At 46.2% G+C, this 14,008-nt stretch overlaps 1 protein-coding gene across 2 annotated transcripts in view; it reads right to left on the bottom strand.

Moving 5' to 3' along the window:
* KLHL7 (kelch like family member 7) overlaps window positions 1-9,357 on the bottom strand; it is a 119,954-nt gene extending 110,597 nt beyond the window's left edge. Inside the window, exons 1-2 of one of the 2 annotated variants that reach the window (XM_029589075.1) lie at window positions 9,019-9,357; window positions 3,329-3,431 (exon numbers count right to left, since the gene is read on the bottom strand). In XM_029589075.1, coding sequence (XP_029444935.1) covers window positions 3,329-3,431; window positions 9,019-9,141 — 226 coding nt within the window. In that variant the 5' untranslated portion in view covers window positions 9,142-9,357. The remainder of the gene's footprint in view (window positions 1-3,328; window positions 3,432-9,018) is intronic. The other variant, XM_029589076.1, reaches the window with a different exon arrangement.
* Between the last annotated feature and the right edge of the window lie 4,651 nt (window positions 9,358-14,008).

Below are 14,008 nucleotides of genomic sequence, written 5' to 3'. Positions count from 1 at the left end.
TCTTTCTCCTGGGTGGTAGCTCCTAATATGGAACCTAACATCGTGTAACTACAGCAGCGGTTATTTTTCCCTATATGCAACACCTTGCACTTGTCCACATTAAATTTCATCTGCCATTTGGATGTCCAGTCTTCCAGTCTTGCAAGGTCCTCCTGTAATGTATCACAATCCACTTGTGATTTAACTACTCTGAATAATTTTGTACCATCCACAAATTTGATAACCTCACTTGTATTCCTTTCCAGATCATTTATATATATATTGAAAAGTATCGGTCCAAGTACAGATCCCTGAGGCACTCCACTGTTTACCCTTTTCCACTGAGAAAATTGACCATTTAATCCTACTCTCCGTTTCCTGTCTTAACCAGTTTGTAATCCACGAAAGGACATCGCCTCCTATCCCATGACTTTTTAGTTTTCTTAGAAGCCTCTCATAAGGGACTTTGTCAAACGCCTTCTGAAAATCCAAATACACTACAGCTACCGGTTCACCTTTATCCACATGTTTATTAACCCCTTGAAAAAAAATGAAGCAGATTTGATAGGCAAGACTTCCCTTGGGTAAATCCATGTTGACTGTGTTCCATTAAACCATGTCTTTCTATATGCTCTACGATTTTGATCTTGAGAATAGTTTCCACTATTTTTCCCGGCACTGAAGTCAGGCTCACTGGTCTATAGTTACCTGGATAGCCCCTGGAGCCTTTTTTTAAATATTGGGGTTACACTGGCCACCCTCCAGTCTGCAGATACAATGGATGATTTTAATGATTGATTAGTTAAAATTTGTAACCTATCAGAAATTTAGTTTGTTCCTTCAGTACCCTAGGATGCATCTAGCAGGATAAAAAGCCACAAATCCGTCTAACAGTTATGGATACCTAAATGGCAAGAGCGAATGCCACCCAAGAAAATGTATTCTTGGGCGGCAAGATTGATGTGCTTGAAGACCCGGGCTGGGCATATGAATACATCTTGGGTATCACTGGAGCATTCTCAGACATGTTGCCATTTCTCCCAGTAGCCTCTTTACTCCGGCGCAGCGGTAGTCCTATCTTGGCACGCACTCTAAAAGGTGTGGACTCAGGTGCAGAAATTTCTGAATATTCAGGGTGAAGCTTTGTCCCCTATATCCCCTATCTATGGGAATGTTCAACTCTCCAGTTGCATCTTCTCTAAAGAATTTTCCTGCAAAAGCTCTAACACATTGCTAATATTGCCCAACTATGGGATGAGGATGGTCTTTTAACTTGTAGTGATCTCCAGGAGGAGTTTGAAATACCAGCTCAAGCACATGTTAAATATTTGCAATTATGAGAGGCACGGGTGAGCAGTTTCAATATCTCCAAGGCTTTGCGGCCCTTGAACAAAATGGAGATCTATCTGAAGGACCCAGATGCTTCCCTTTAGGGTATATCGGCAATTTATTGGGATATTTTGGCCAGTAAATTTGGGACAACAACTCCCTCTAATCTGACTGATCAGTAGAATGTGGATCTTAATACCAACTATGATTATATGGTCTGGAAATTATCCGGGGGGGGGAATCATCTTAGCTCTATATGCACTAAACATACCAAACTTATGGCTAGATTGCTACATAAAACACTAGGGTGCAATAGGTTATTATACTATTCATTTAAACCCAGATAACAGACGCTGGAGGGGGTGCGGGGAAATAGGCACATACTACCATATGTGATAGAAGTGCTGGGGAGTTCGTTTTTTCTGGCAGCTTGTCACGCAAGAAACAGCAGATATATTGGGTTTTCAGGTACAAATTGTGCCATTTACAGAGCTCCTTGGGAGATGGGCTATCGATCCTGGCAAAATTCAGGCCACTAATGGGTCAGCTTTTGCTGGCAGCCTGGTTTATGATCGCCACTTTTTAGAAGAGTAACCCCCGAATTGACCATTGGCATCTTCAGGTACGAGATGTGGTAGATCTTGAGAGTCTACGATACGCACTACAGAATAAACGTTTTAAGTATGAGAAGATATGGGGTATTTATCATCAATTTTGTGCTGCTTAAGGTGTTAGGGTACCTTTTAACATTTTTGTCCTGCAAGTTTGTGTATAACTCTCTCTTATTTTAGCACTGTGTATAGAACCAGAGGACATAGTTTGCTATTTGTTCAATATTCTTTGTATGCCAACAAAACTTCAAAATAAAGAGCTAAAAAAAAAAAAAAAAAGTAGAACTGTAACAGTGCTGTCAACAATGACATTAAAATATTAACAGAAATAAAATGTGAGAAAGATAAAAAGAGGTACGTACATATCCATGTTGGTGCTTGAACGAAAAAAAAAAAAAAAAGACTGAAGGGCCTTGCACGGTAGTGTCTGCATGGGAACTCCCATGCATGCTCATTAGAACAAAATGCTCTAATAGCTAAGAGCGAGCTCTGGTTGGTGCTGCCAGATGATATCACCCATAAGTAATGGCTAATTCAGCCTCCTTATTGACAGAAAGATAGCCTTGCTCCCATACTCCTGAAGAACACAACTCTTACTCAAATCAGGAACGTCCTCCGCATCCTGCTCAGCACCACTGTTGCTCCTGGCTGGCTTGCAACAGAAAGCCACTAAATAACCACAGCTACTTTCAGTACTCAGTATTTACCCTTCTAAAAGGGGCAGGAGACTAGCCCAAACAAGTAAAACAAACCCAATACCTGTAGCAAGGCTTCCGTATCCACCTTCTGTAACAGCAGTATGACTGATCTTCCTTCAGGCCTGAATCATTGGCATGCTCTATTTCGCCTCCCTCGCTTGGCCCACAGGCTTTTTAAATATGTCCTCGATAAAGGCTAATAATTTCACGGCTGCCTCTAAACTGGCTGTGAAGTTCACTACAAACCTCCATGTCCAATTCTTATCCACTGTTTAAAGTATTAAAGCCAAAGATTCCGCAAAGCGCAAGCAAATGCAACCAAAATGAGCCTCCCGCCCAGGCTCTTCCACTGCTGCTCAGCATCAGAGCAGCCAAACAGCATAGAGGGGATATGGAGAGGGGTAGGGGGGCAAAAAGGCCCAAAAGCAACTGCTAAACTGAGAGAAAAATGACAGACATCAAAGTTTGTGTGCTCCCTGCTCAAAGCCTTTGAACTTTTGTTCAAACTTAATATTGACCTACACCCCTCCCCCAAAACACAAGACACAGAACTTGGTTTGTGAGAGAATGTGTCACACACTTGACTGAAAATCTTAAATTATGCTCCAGTGTTGAAATCTCACAGTAAAAAACATGAAAATCACAACAGTAACACAAGTCATAAATACCTTGATTATTAAAAATCTCTATATCCACACACACACCACTTACTGGTAAACATCAGGTTGAAAAAGTGACTGGCTGCAGCCAGGACCACACGATGTGCTGTGATCTTCCTCTCCTGTACTAAGAGGACGACATCACACAGAGTCTTCTGTTCACAGGATGCGGGAAGGAGAGAAAGAATGAAAATTATTAGTCCAATAAGAGAAACCCACAGGTACTGCCTGCACCAATCTTTGAGCCAAAGGCACATCTACGTTAATAAGAACACTGCATGGCACACCAACCTCCACTGAGCAGGCAGCATGGACATGGAAAGGACTTAATGATCGCAAGAAGAGAGTCGGGAAGTACTGAAAGCCCTGACAGTTTCTCCTTCAAACTGTACAATAAATGGAGGGAAGGGGAGGTCCATATGAACTGTCACAATGGACTGGCTTCCCTCTCCATACACGTGCAGGAGAGGGGAAATGGTGAGGTGCAGGCAGCCAGCTCAGGCCGGTTACTTTGGCTGCCGCATGTGGCTACCAGAGCTCCTCCCAGCTGTTAGTGCTAGTGCAGTTAGTCCTAGTGCTCTCCCTCTCACTCAGCCAGAGGAGAAGACAAGAGTCTGGAAGGACTCAAAGGAGGCGGTGCAGTGTGCACTGTACAAACTGGCCAATACGGTAAAGCATGCTCAGCTAAGCACACTATTTAACCCACAGTTGGATGCACGTTTTGGATGCACATATGTGCCGGCAGTCATGTTAGGAAACGGATGCTCGTAAAAATTAGAGTCCATTTACCAAACCCACCGATAGACACCTCTCCTGGGTTTCTGCTGCTAAGGAGACACTAGGAGCGCGCACAATTATCCTTTGTGCCTCCTTTTTAGCAAGTCACCTCATGTGAATACTGTAACATGCGCCCAGGAAAGGTGGCTGGATGCATTTGGAAAACAGGTGCTCAACACAGAGTGCCTGCTTTCCGCCATGACCTTACTGTATTGGCCTGAAAGCAGTGCCCAGCTATCCATGACCTACAGGCTACCCATTAAATTTCCTCACTTGAAGGCTCATGCTGTAACTAGGAAGTAGTAAGCGTGAAGACATGTTCTCAGAAAGGAGCTCCTACATACTGAGGAGCTACTACTGATGTTTTGCTTCCGAGGTGCTAAGAACAGAGCCCAGGTGCTTTTCTGTGGCACATCTGCTCAAGTTTGATCGTACACTGGTTAGAAAACAGTGACCTAGGAAATCTGGATCCTAGGAGCTACCAGAGGGGCCGATGCACTAATTTACGGGCTGATACAGTACAGTGCGCGCCAACAGAGCACACTGTTAACCTGCCATTGGACGCATGTTTTCCCTTACCCCTTATTCCAGCGCTTCTCAACCAGTATGTCGCCAAGCACCGGCTGGTGTGTCGCGTGCTCCCGGTCTCTCCCGCTGCTCTTCCTTCCCTGCTGCCGTTGCCACCGGGCTATCAGTAAGTTCAAGCCCAGCGGGAACGGCAGCGGCGCTAGAAGAAGCTCTGGCACCCGTGGCAGGCCTTTTTTTCTTCCCATGCCCCCCAACAGGAAGTGATACGCGGGAAGGAGAAAGAGCCGGCCCATGCCGCATGGAAACGTAGCAGCGGCGGCAGCAGCATCGGTCCCCGAGCAATTGAAGCAGTCGGAAAGGAGACAGCAGCATGAGCCTCCTGCGGCCGATGGGATTCTTCTTTCTTGGCCTGCGGGGGCTGGAGGAGGCTGCTGCAGCTACCATTTGTGCTCGGGGGGGGGGGGGGGGGAGAAGAGGAAGTGAGTGAGAGAAAGAGAGAAGCAGCCAGCCAGCCTGTGTGTGATTGAGAGCATGAGTGTGATTGAGAGAAACTGGGAAGAGAGCTGTTGTGTGTGTATATGTGAGAGACAATGAAAGTGACTGCTCAGGGAGATGACTGATGTGTATGTGAGAGTGTGAGACATTAGTCAGGGAGGTGGCTGATGTGTGTGTGTGAGAGAGAGAAAAAGCATGGAAGTGAGAAATCTGGGTATGTGAGAAAGCATGGGCGTAAGAAGCCTGGTGTTGTGGGTGGGTGTGTGTGAAAGAAAGCATGGGAGTGGGAAGCCTGTGTATGTGTGTGCATGCATGAGAGAGAGACTGGTTGGTAAGGTGACAGTGCGTGTGAATGTGAGAGAAAGAATGTGATGCCTGTGCACCTGGAGAGCGAGCATGGAAATGAGAGAGAGAGACTGGTGTGTGTGTAAGAGAGAGAAAGTGATTATGGGAATGAGATACCTGTGCATGTGACGAGTGAGCATGGGAGTGAGAAACCTGGGTGTGTGTGAGACACAGCATGGGAGTGAGAAGCCTGTATATCTGAAAGAGAACATGGGAGTGGGAAGCTGTGTGTGTGTATGAGAGAGATCAGGTGACTGGTATGTGTGTGTGAGAGAAAGAAAGTAATTATGGGAATGAGAAGCCTGTGCATGTGGAGAGAACAAGCATGGGAGTGAGAGAGACTGGTGAGTGTGTGTGAGACAGAGAAAGTCATTATGAGAGTGAAAAGCCCGTATATGTAAGTAGAACATGGGAGTGGGAAGCCTGTGTGTGTATATGGCATGAGAGAAACTGTTCAGGAAGGTGACTGGTGAGTGTGTCAAAGACTGTTTGGGAGATGATTGGTGTGTGAGAGACAGAAACTGGTCATGGGGGCATGCATGACTGGTATGGTGTGTGTGTGAGAGACATGGGCCCTAAGGAAGAGGACCATGAATATAGAGCTTAGCCTCTACTGCTGCTTCTGCTGTGTGCCTCAGCCTGCATGGAAGAGGAGTAGGAGAGCTGCTGGAGGGGGTAAGTAAAGGTGGCTTTTAAGTTTATTTTTCTTGATTGACTGCCAATTTGATTATTTAATATTATGTGATGTGTCTGCTTTTTTTGAAATATTTTATTGGTGTTTGGAGAATTTGTAATAGTTTTTATGAGTTTTTAATTGTTGGATGTTATTCTGTTCATAGCTGTTTTGAAACATTTATTCTGCTTATTAGTATAGTTTTACAATTATTTCTGTGTGGGGATCTATAGCTGCTTGCTAGTTCTGTTTTCCTAATAAGAGGTGTATTGGTTTTTAGGGCCTGATTTAATATTTGTAGTGTTGCCTTTTCATAGATAGGGTTGCTCCTGTTTGAGTGTATTCCATAATACATGTGTAACTGTGTGTGGATTAGTTTATGTGCATTCCTACAGATCCTGGGAGTATGTTAGGTCGGTTCTGTGTCTGTTACCGAGATATTTTATTAGCATGTAAGCATTTGTATCAGTCTTATTTGTTGTGTTTTCTTAAGAGGACATGCATTGGTGGTAAACTGCTGTCTTTTCATAAGTAGGGCTATTGAGACTGGAAGTAGGAGGAGTTTGAGTTGCTGTTACTGACATGACACCAGAACCAGAATATCTTTTTTGTAGGGTGAGTTGTATGGGGAATGTCATAATTCTGCTTTACATCCATTATTGTGGGTCAGGGGGGTTCCCATGGATGCAAACTGTACTTTTACATCTAGCCCCGTGACGATCATGGGTCAGGGTGTCATGCATGTGAGAACCATCTGTCAGGTGTGTCCCGACAGAAAAAAGGTTGAGAACCACTGCCTTATTCAGTAAGGGGCGGAAAACGCGCGTCCAACCCGCCGAATCTAATAGCGCCCTATTAGGTATTCGCGGGATTCAGAAAGTAAAATGTGCAGCCAAGCCGCACATTTTACTTTCAGTAAAAACTGCTTTTCTGTGCACCCTCAGACTTAATATCATGGCGATATTAAGTCGGAGGTCCCGAAGAGTAAAAAAAGTTAAGAAAAAAAAAATTGGAAGTCGGCCGGCGGGTCAAAAACCAGACGCTCAATTTTGCCGGCGTCCGGTTTCCGAGCCCATGGCTGTCAGCGGGCTCGAGAACAGACGCCGGCTGTCAAACCCGCTGACAGCCGCCGCTCCTGTCAAAAAGGAGGCGCTAGGGATGCGCTAGTGTCCCTAGCACCTCTTTTTGCCCGTTTCTACCGCCGGGCCTCATTTAAATACTGTATTGCGTGCACAGGCGAGTGGCCTGTGCGTTCGCCCGCTCTCCCGCGGACTTTACTGAATCGGCCTGTATGTGCAGAAAGCGGGCGCTGAACAGTCAGTGCCTCCTTGCTTATGAGAGCCCGATTGCGGCCGTCCGCAGGTTAGGAAAACAGATGCTGAGTTTATCAGCTTCGGTTTCCCTAAACGCCGCATAGACAGGGGTTCAGGAAATGGACACTTGTCAACTGAGCATCCATTTCCTGCACCCTACTGCCTGCGCTTTTTTTTTTTTTTTTAAGCTTGATTAGTTTAGTTTTACCTCCTACAAAGATATTAAGTAGGAAGCAGCACATTTCTGATCACTAAAATGTGCATCCTAGATGCACTTTTTTTTTTGCATTGGGAGTGAATAGCTAGCAGCCTCATTCACATGTGATGAGCACTATTAGATTCACTCCGCATTGGAAGCACGTCCAACTGCAGGTTATATAGTGCGCTCGGCTGAGTGCACTGTATTGCATCGGCCCCAGACTGCTGCCATGATAACCACTGCCAGAAACCAAAATGTCAATCTCAGCATGAAGAAGTGTTCCAACAGAGGCCCACTGAATAGGTATAGAGCCACACATTAATAAAATAAAGCTGTTTTTAAAATTAGGCAAAACTGTAGACACTGGAGGCAAACTAAAGGACTGTGCCATTGGTTGGAATTTGTGTTTCTCCAGTTGTAGGAAAAATCATAAACTGCTCTGGGTCCCTGGAAAACGGCAATATATAAAATTAAAAATAGAATGGAATAGCATTTGATTTGTTTTCAGATGGAAGGATATACATATCTATGTTACATGGGGATACAGTTGCTCTCCTGCCCAGTTTCTGGGATAATGATTAGGGACACAAGAAGTGGCTGTCCTCTCAATGCCTGAAGAAGGAAAGCGTGTATGTCAGACCTTCCCACTGTTTACAGAGTGATGCCATTACATCGAGAACACTAGCATTCATGACATGGATGACTCAGGGCACAGAAGCCATCTGGTATAATACTAACAAACAAGTCTCTTCCCCTGTTGGGTGAATACTGCTACAGAACATCTTTTAACGCGCATCTTCCCAATCATTTTAAACACATTTTAAGGTCCATCGCTATGCTCTCAATACTAAGCTCCCAGATAATGGAGTGGGTACGCCCTAGCTGTGTAGTCTGCAAGATGATATTAAGAGGTACACAGTTGGTGCGTCCCACTGCCAATTTCTGCTCCCCCAGTACTCTCTCACCCGTGTACGCAGGTGCCCATAGTGGCAGGATAGAAAGCACGATCATGTCCACGTGGCTTTAAAACCTGTCAAACAGAGCAGCACCAAGGAATGCCATTCTTCAGCCATGGCACATATGCAAGTAAGTACTGCTCCCAATCCCCCACGTTCCTTCACCATTTGCAGAGGCGGGAGGAATAGCGCAAGTTAGACCCGGACTCCAGACCAGTAGATATGTAAGGGTACACACGAGAGCCACCGAGGCAGGTTCACACTCAGGACCCTCACTCTAGCTCTGGGTACAACCGGCTCCAGAAACGGAGGTAAAGTCAGGAGCATCTGCTCGCAGGGAAGAGGGCCGCAGATAACGACAAATGCGGCGTCAGGCAGACAGTTCGACGGTATCCCCTGCAACACGCGGCCTCCGAAAGGCCTGCACGATGCAAACCCCGCCGCTCTCTCTCTCACCTGCTTGCGCATGCTGTTCATCACCCCCATGAAGCTCGCCAGCAGCTTGGCTTCCTCCCGCGCCGCGAATTTCTTCTCCGTCTTCTTTTTGTTGGGATTTTTTTCCACCCCCGAAGCTGCCATTCTCTCGGAAGCGGCGGCACTGCCGGAGACGGGGGGGAGGGGAGGGGGCAGCGAACGCAGCCCGGCCAAGGCGCCTCACAGCGTGCTGGAGGGAGGGAGGAGCTCACTCAATGACCAATCGTCTTCGCGGCCACACTCCTAACTCTACTGCTGGGCCGCATTGTTATACTGGTGGGGATTCGGTGCGCGCTTGCATCACAGAGGAACCCGTGGTGACGACACAAATGCGTCACACCGAGGGCTGTTCTGTATCTGCAACAAAATAAGGCGGGGGATGGGTCGCGTTGACGTTGCGTTGGCGGCGCCGATAGGGCGTGCACTCTCCGGTTGGTCGGACTCCAGCTCCCCTCTGACCAATAGGAGGGACGCCGTTGCTAATTCGCTAGATCTGGCGACTTTGTCAACTCAACGGAAGGTTTAGAACTGTGAATGCAAACAGGGAGCTAATTTAGTGCAAATGTAGTGACTTTCCATTGGGTTCCCTACCTGGATGCAAAAAAATGATAGAGTGCTGGACTTACTCTTCCCCAGCTCCTCACTCCTCGCAACAGGCTCAATTGGTTCAGTCTCTCCCTTGTCCTCCCCGGAGAATCTGGTGAAGTCTGGGCCGAGCTCTTTCTACTGGAGGAGAAAGAAAAAAATCACATCCAGCAAAAAAAAAAAAAAGGCTGGGTAACTTTATCGCCTTATGACAGACTGATAGCAGCAGAAGGCAAGGAGAGGACTGTTTTGGTTTGGTTTTTTTTTTTGTCAAAATCATTTTCATTATGAAGGACATACGCAGTGGAAACATGACAGTGTATACTAAGGTAGACTGCTACAAAGACTTGTACACTCAAAACGGTTCATAAGGCAACAGGCCTCGGTTAAGCCAACAATAGGGTCATATGTCAACTCGCATGTCCTCTTTTACAACATTGTGAACTGTGGTCCCACACCCCATTTTCCAAACCTTACAAATATCAAGCATTCCATGCATCCGAGACACTCTCATACATCCACCTATACTCCCTCCCTCCCACCCCTAAGAAGCCGCACCACTAGCAGAACACTTGATCACACTGCAATCATGATCAGAGTAGCAAAAGAATACTATCCAATACGCCACTCCCCTAAGAGAGGTGAACTAAGCATTATGTCTGAATCCCAACACAAGTACATAATGATGAGTAATCAAGTCCATGAAAGTTGATGTCCTGCTGCCAGGAGAGTCGATTGAATGTCTGGAGGCAATAACGAGAAACAGGTGGCCCAGCAACCAGTATATATCTTATCAACTTTACGTGGGTTGGTCAGGGAGGCCAGACGTTCCATTTGCATGGTCAGGGTAAATCTGTGAAACCAGGCCTGGAGCGAGGGCTTCGTGCCAGGCGTAAGCCAATCAGTCCGGTGGCATGGTTGGCTACTCTGAAAGATGCTCAGGACCGCAAATTGGAGGTCCATCTAAAGCGCCTTTTTGAAGTTTCGGCTTTGAGCCTCAGAGCAGCAGTCTGTGCCAGTATAATGCAGCATGCCTGCCTGTGTTGGATCCAGCAGCCACAGGACCCGGCCTCCGCAGGGATCATGTCCTAGATGCAGGTGGCTCGTCTGGAGGCGGGGGTGGCATACACGGCAGATGCCCTGTATGACCTGGTACGAACACGTTCCATAGTCTCTTCGTTGCGTTCCATGGTCTCTTCGGAGCCACAGCAAGCAACCTGACTCAACGCGAAGACGTCGTGATTTTTCAGTCGATGGAAGGAATTGGGGTCCGTGGGTCTCGACGCACTGGTGTCCAAATGGCCTTCGGGGATCCTATTGTATGCTTTCCCTCCATGGCCTCTCATAGGTCGAGTTCTCAGACGAGTGGAAAAGCACCTGGGTCAGGTGGTGCTGGTGGCTCCAGAGTGGCCTCGGCACCCTTGGTTCGCGGATCTGATACGACTAGCCACGGACGGTCCTTTACGGTCCCTTACGGCTGTATTGAAGAATTCTGAAGGAAATAGTTTTGATGCCAATATTAACGAAGATCCGGGGTAGGGTTTCCTACTTTAGGGGAATCCAACCCTCCTGTTTTCTTGATTGCAGACATAATTAATACATCCCTTGAACAAGGCATCTTCCCTGAAGCCCTGAAATGTGCCATAATCAAACCCATTCTCAAAAAACCACAACTGGATCCCTCGACCCAGCAAACTACAGACTCATTTCAAATCTGTCTTTCATAGAGAAGATCCTGAAAAAACTCGTAAACCATCAACTCTCTGATCACCTGGAAACCCATAAAATACTATATCCCACTCAACATGGCTTCAGGAAGTCACTCAGCACCGAGACACTCCTACTATCACTTGCAGACACAGCACTTAGAGGTCTAGACGCTGGTCACTCCTACCTACTAATACTTCTAGACATCTCGGCCGCCTTCGACACCATCAACCATGATATCCTACTAGCCCAGCTAAGGGAGATTGGCCTAGGCGATACCACCATAAAATGGTTCAGCTCTTACCTATCAAACAGAACCTACAAAGTAAGAATAAATACCAGCGAATCAAGACAATTCCCCCTTTCACACGGCATACTACAAGGATCATCACTCTCCTCTACCTTATTCAACATATACATGCTCCCCCTCTGCAAACTCCTCTCCAACCTGGGCCTCCCCTACTACATCTATGCAGATGATGTACAAATTCTCCTCCCCATTAAAGAGAACATCCATAATTCCCTACTACAATGGGAGTCCTACTCATCCCAAATACAAAACCTCCTTACTCAGATATCGCTCACACTCAACCACAAGAAAACCGAAATGCTATATATAACAAACAAAACCTCCACAAAGAACATTCAAGACCTCTCAACCACACAACCAAACAGTCAATTCATATCCACAGTAAAAGACCTAGGAATCACACTAGACCCCGAACTTAACCTAAAAAAACACATCAATGCAACAATAAAAGAGGGCTATTTCAAACTACAAATCCTCAAAAAACTCAAACCCCTCCTCCTCAACCAAGACTACCGGACAGTACTGCAATCCCTCATATTCTCCAGGCTGGACTACTGCAACTCCCTCCTACTCGGGCTCCCTGCATCCTCCCTCAAACCTCTACAAATACTGCAAAATGCAGCAGCCAGATCTCTCACAAACAACAAGCGCGCCACCCACATCAATCCCATTCTTAAAGACCTCCACTGGCTCCCCATAACCCACAGAATACAATACAAAACTCTACCCTTTTGCATAAGACCATCAACAATGAGAAGATCGAATGGCTAAAGGACGCCCTCCATCCCCACGACTCTCAAAGAGACCTTCGATCCAAGAACGCCGGCCTGCTAACAATTCCCTCCACCAAACTGGCCCACTGTACCACAACCAGAGAACGCGCCATCTCAATAGCTGGCCCCTCAATTTGGAACAATCTACTCACACATCTCAGACTAGAACCCTCAACCCAATCCTTCAAGAAGAGCCTAAAAACTTGGCTATTCCAAAAAGCCTTCCAACCCGCATGCTAATGACACCACCTGACTACCATGCACCCTTCCCTTCCCTCCCCTCCCCACTATCCAAATTCTTTAATGCCCTCCACCCCCTCCCTTCAATTACCCGACGTACTCCAAACGAAATTCCAATTTGTTAATCAAGTTAAACTGTTTCAATGTATACCAACATAAGTTCCATTTGTTAACAATGGGGCAGATCTTTAAACCTGCGTGCAGGCATAGATTTGTTCGCGCCAGGTTGCGCGAACAAATCTACGCCCGACTTTATAACATGTGCGCGCTGCCGTGCGCATGTTATAAAATCCAGGGTCGGCGCGTGCAAGGGGTGCACAACTGTGCAACTTGTGCACGCCGAGCCGCACAGCCTTCCTCCGTTCCCTCCGAGGCTGCTCCAAAATCGGAACGGCCTCGGAGGGAAATTTCCTTCCACCACCCCGCCCCCCCGCATCTTCCCCTTCCTTCCCCTATCTAACCTGCCCCCCAGCACAGTGGCTGTTCCGGAGGCCTCGGCTCCGCCCACGGCCCCACCACCAGAATGCCCCTTTTTCGAAGCCCCGGGACATATGCACGTCCTGGGGCTTGAGTGCGCCGCCGAGCCTCAAAGGGTTACTCCGCGTATGTTACGCGCGTAACCCTTTGAAAATCTGCCCTAAGGTTCTTTGTTACTATGTATGAATAATAGGACACCGTTGTCAGTTTATTCCATGAGTTAATATGTAAACCAATGTGATATGCCATATTGAACGTCGGTATATAAAAACGAATAAATAAATAAAAATAAATAAATATTTATCCGCTCTCTTCCCCAGCCCCCAGGGCTCATCCCTAATATCTTTCACTAACAGTACATGTACCCAATCAATGCTTTGTTCCCTGATGACAAGCATTCTTACATCACATCATTATTCTTAATGACACATAATTTGTCCAATCACAGACCTAATTTAGGGTCTGCTGCCAATCATTTAACCAGATATTTAAACGATGCCCATTTTTCATACATACTAGATGTCATCAAGTATATCATGTTAAGTGTCAGTTGCAAAGTCTGATCCAACATTGTACAATCCATCCTTCAAGTCAGCACGTAGCCCACTCCATATTTTGACAACAACATGTTCAAAACAAATTCTAACAGTATATTCACTATTTGAGATAACAGCAACTCAGAACAATATTATGCTTGCTAAGCTCTACAAAATATAAATTGTTTCTTTTTCTTATAAATCCACTATGCTTCTCTATGTAGTCAATCCATCAAATATAGAGACCTTTAAGAACCCAGAAAAAGGTACTTTTTACTCAAATTCCACAGTAAGTCATCTAATGGTATATGTAAGTGTAAAAGATAAAGTGGTGACATGGTAAT

This window comes from Rhinatrema bivittatum, chromosome 2 (assembly GCF_901001135.1).
Source record: "Rhinatrema bivittatum chromosome 2, aRhiBiv1.1, whole genome shotgun sequence".
Classification (NCBI taxonomy): domain Eukaryota; kingdom Metazoa; phylum Chordata; class Amphibia; order Gymnophiona; family Rhinatrematidae; genus Rhinatrema; species Rhinatrema bivittatum.
This window is presented reverse-complemented; position numbering and strand designations above follow the sequence as displayed.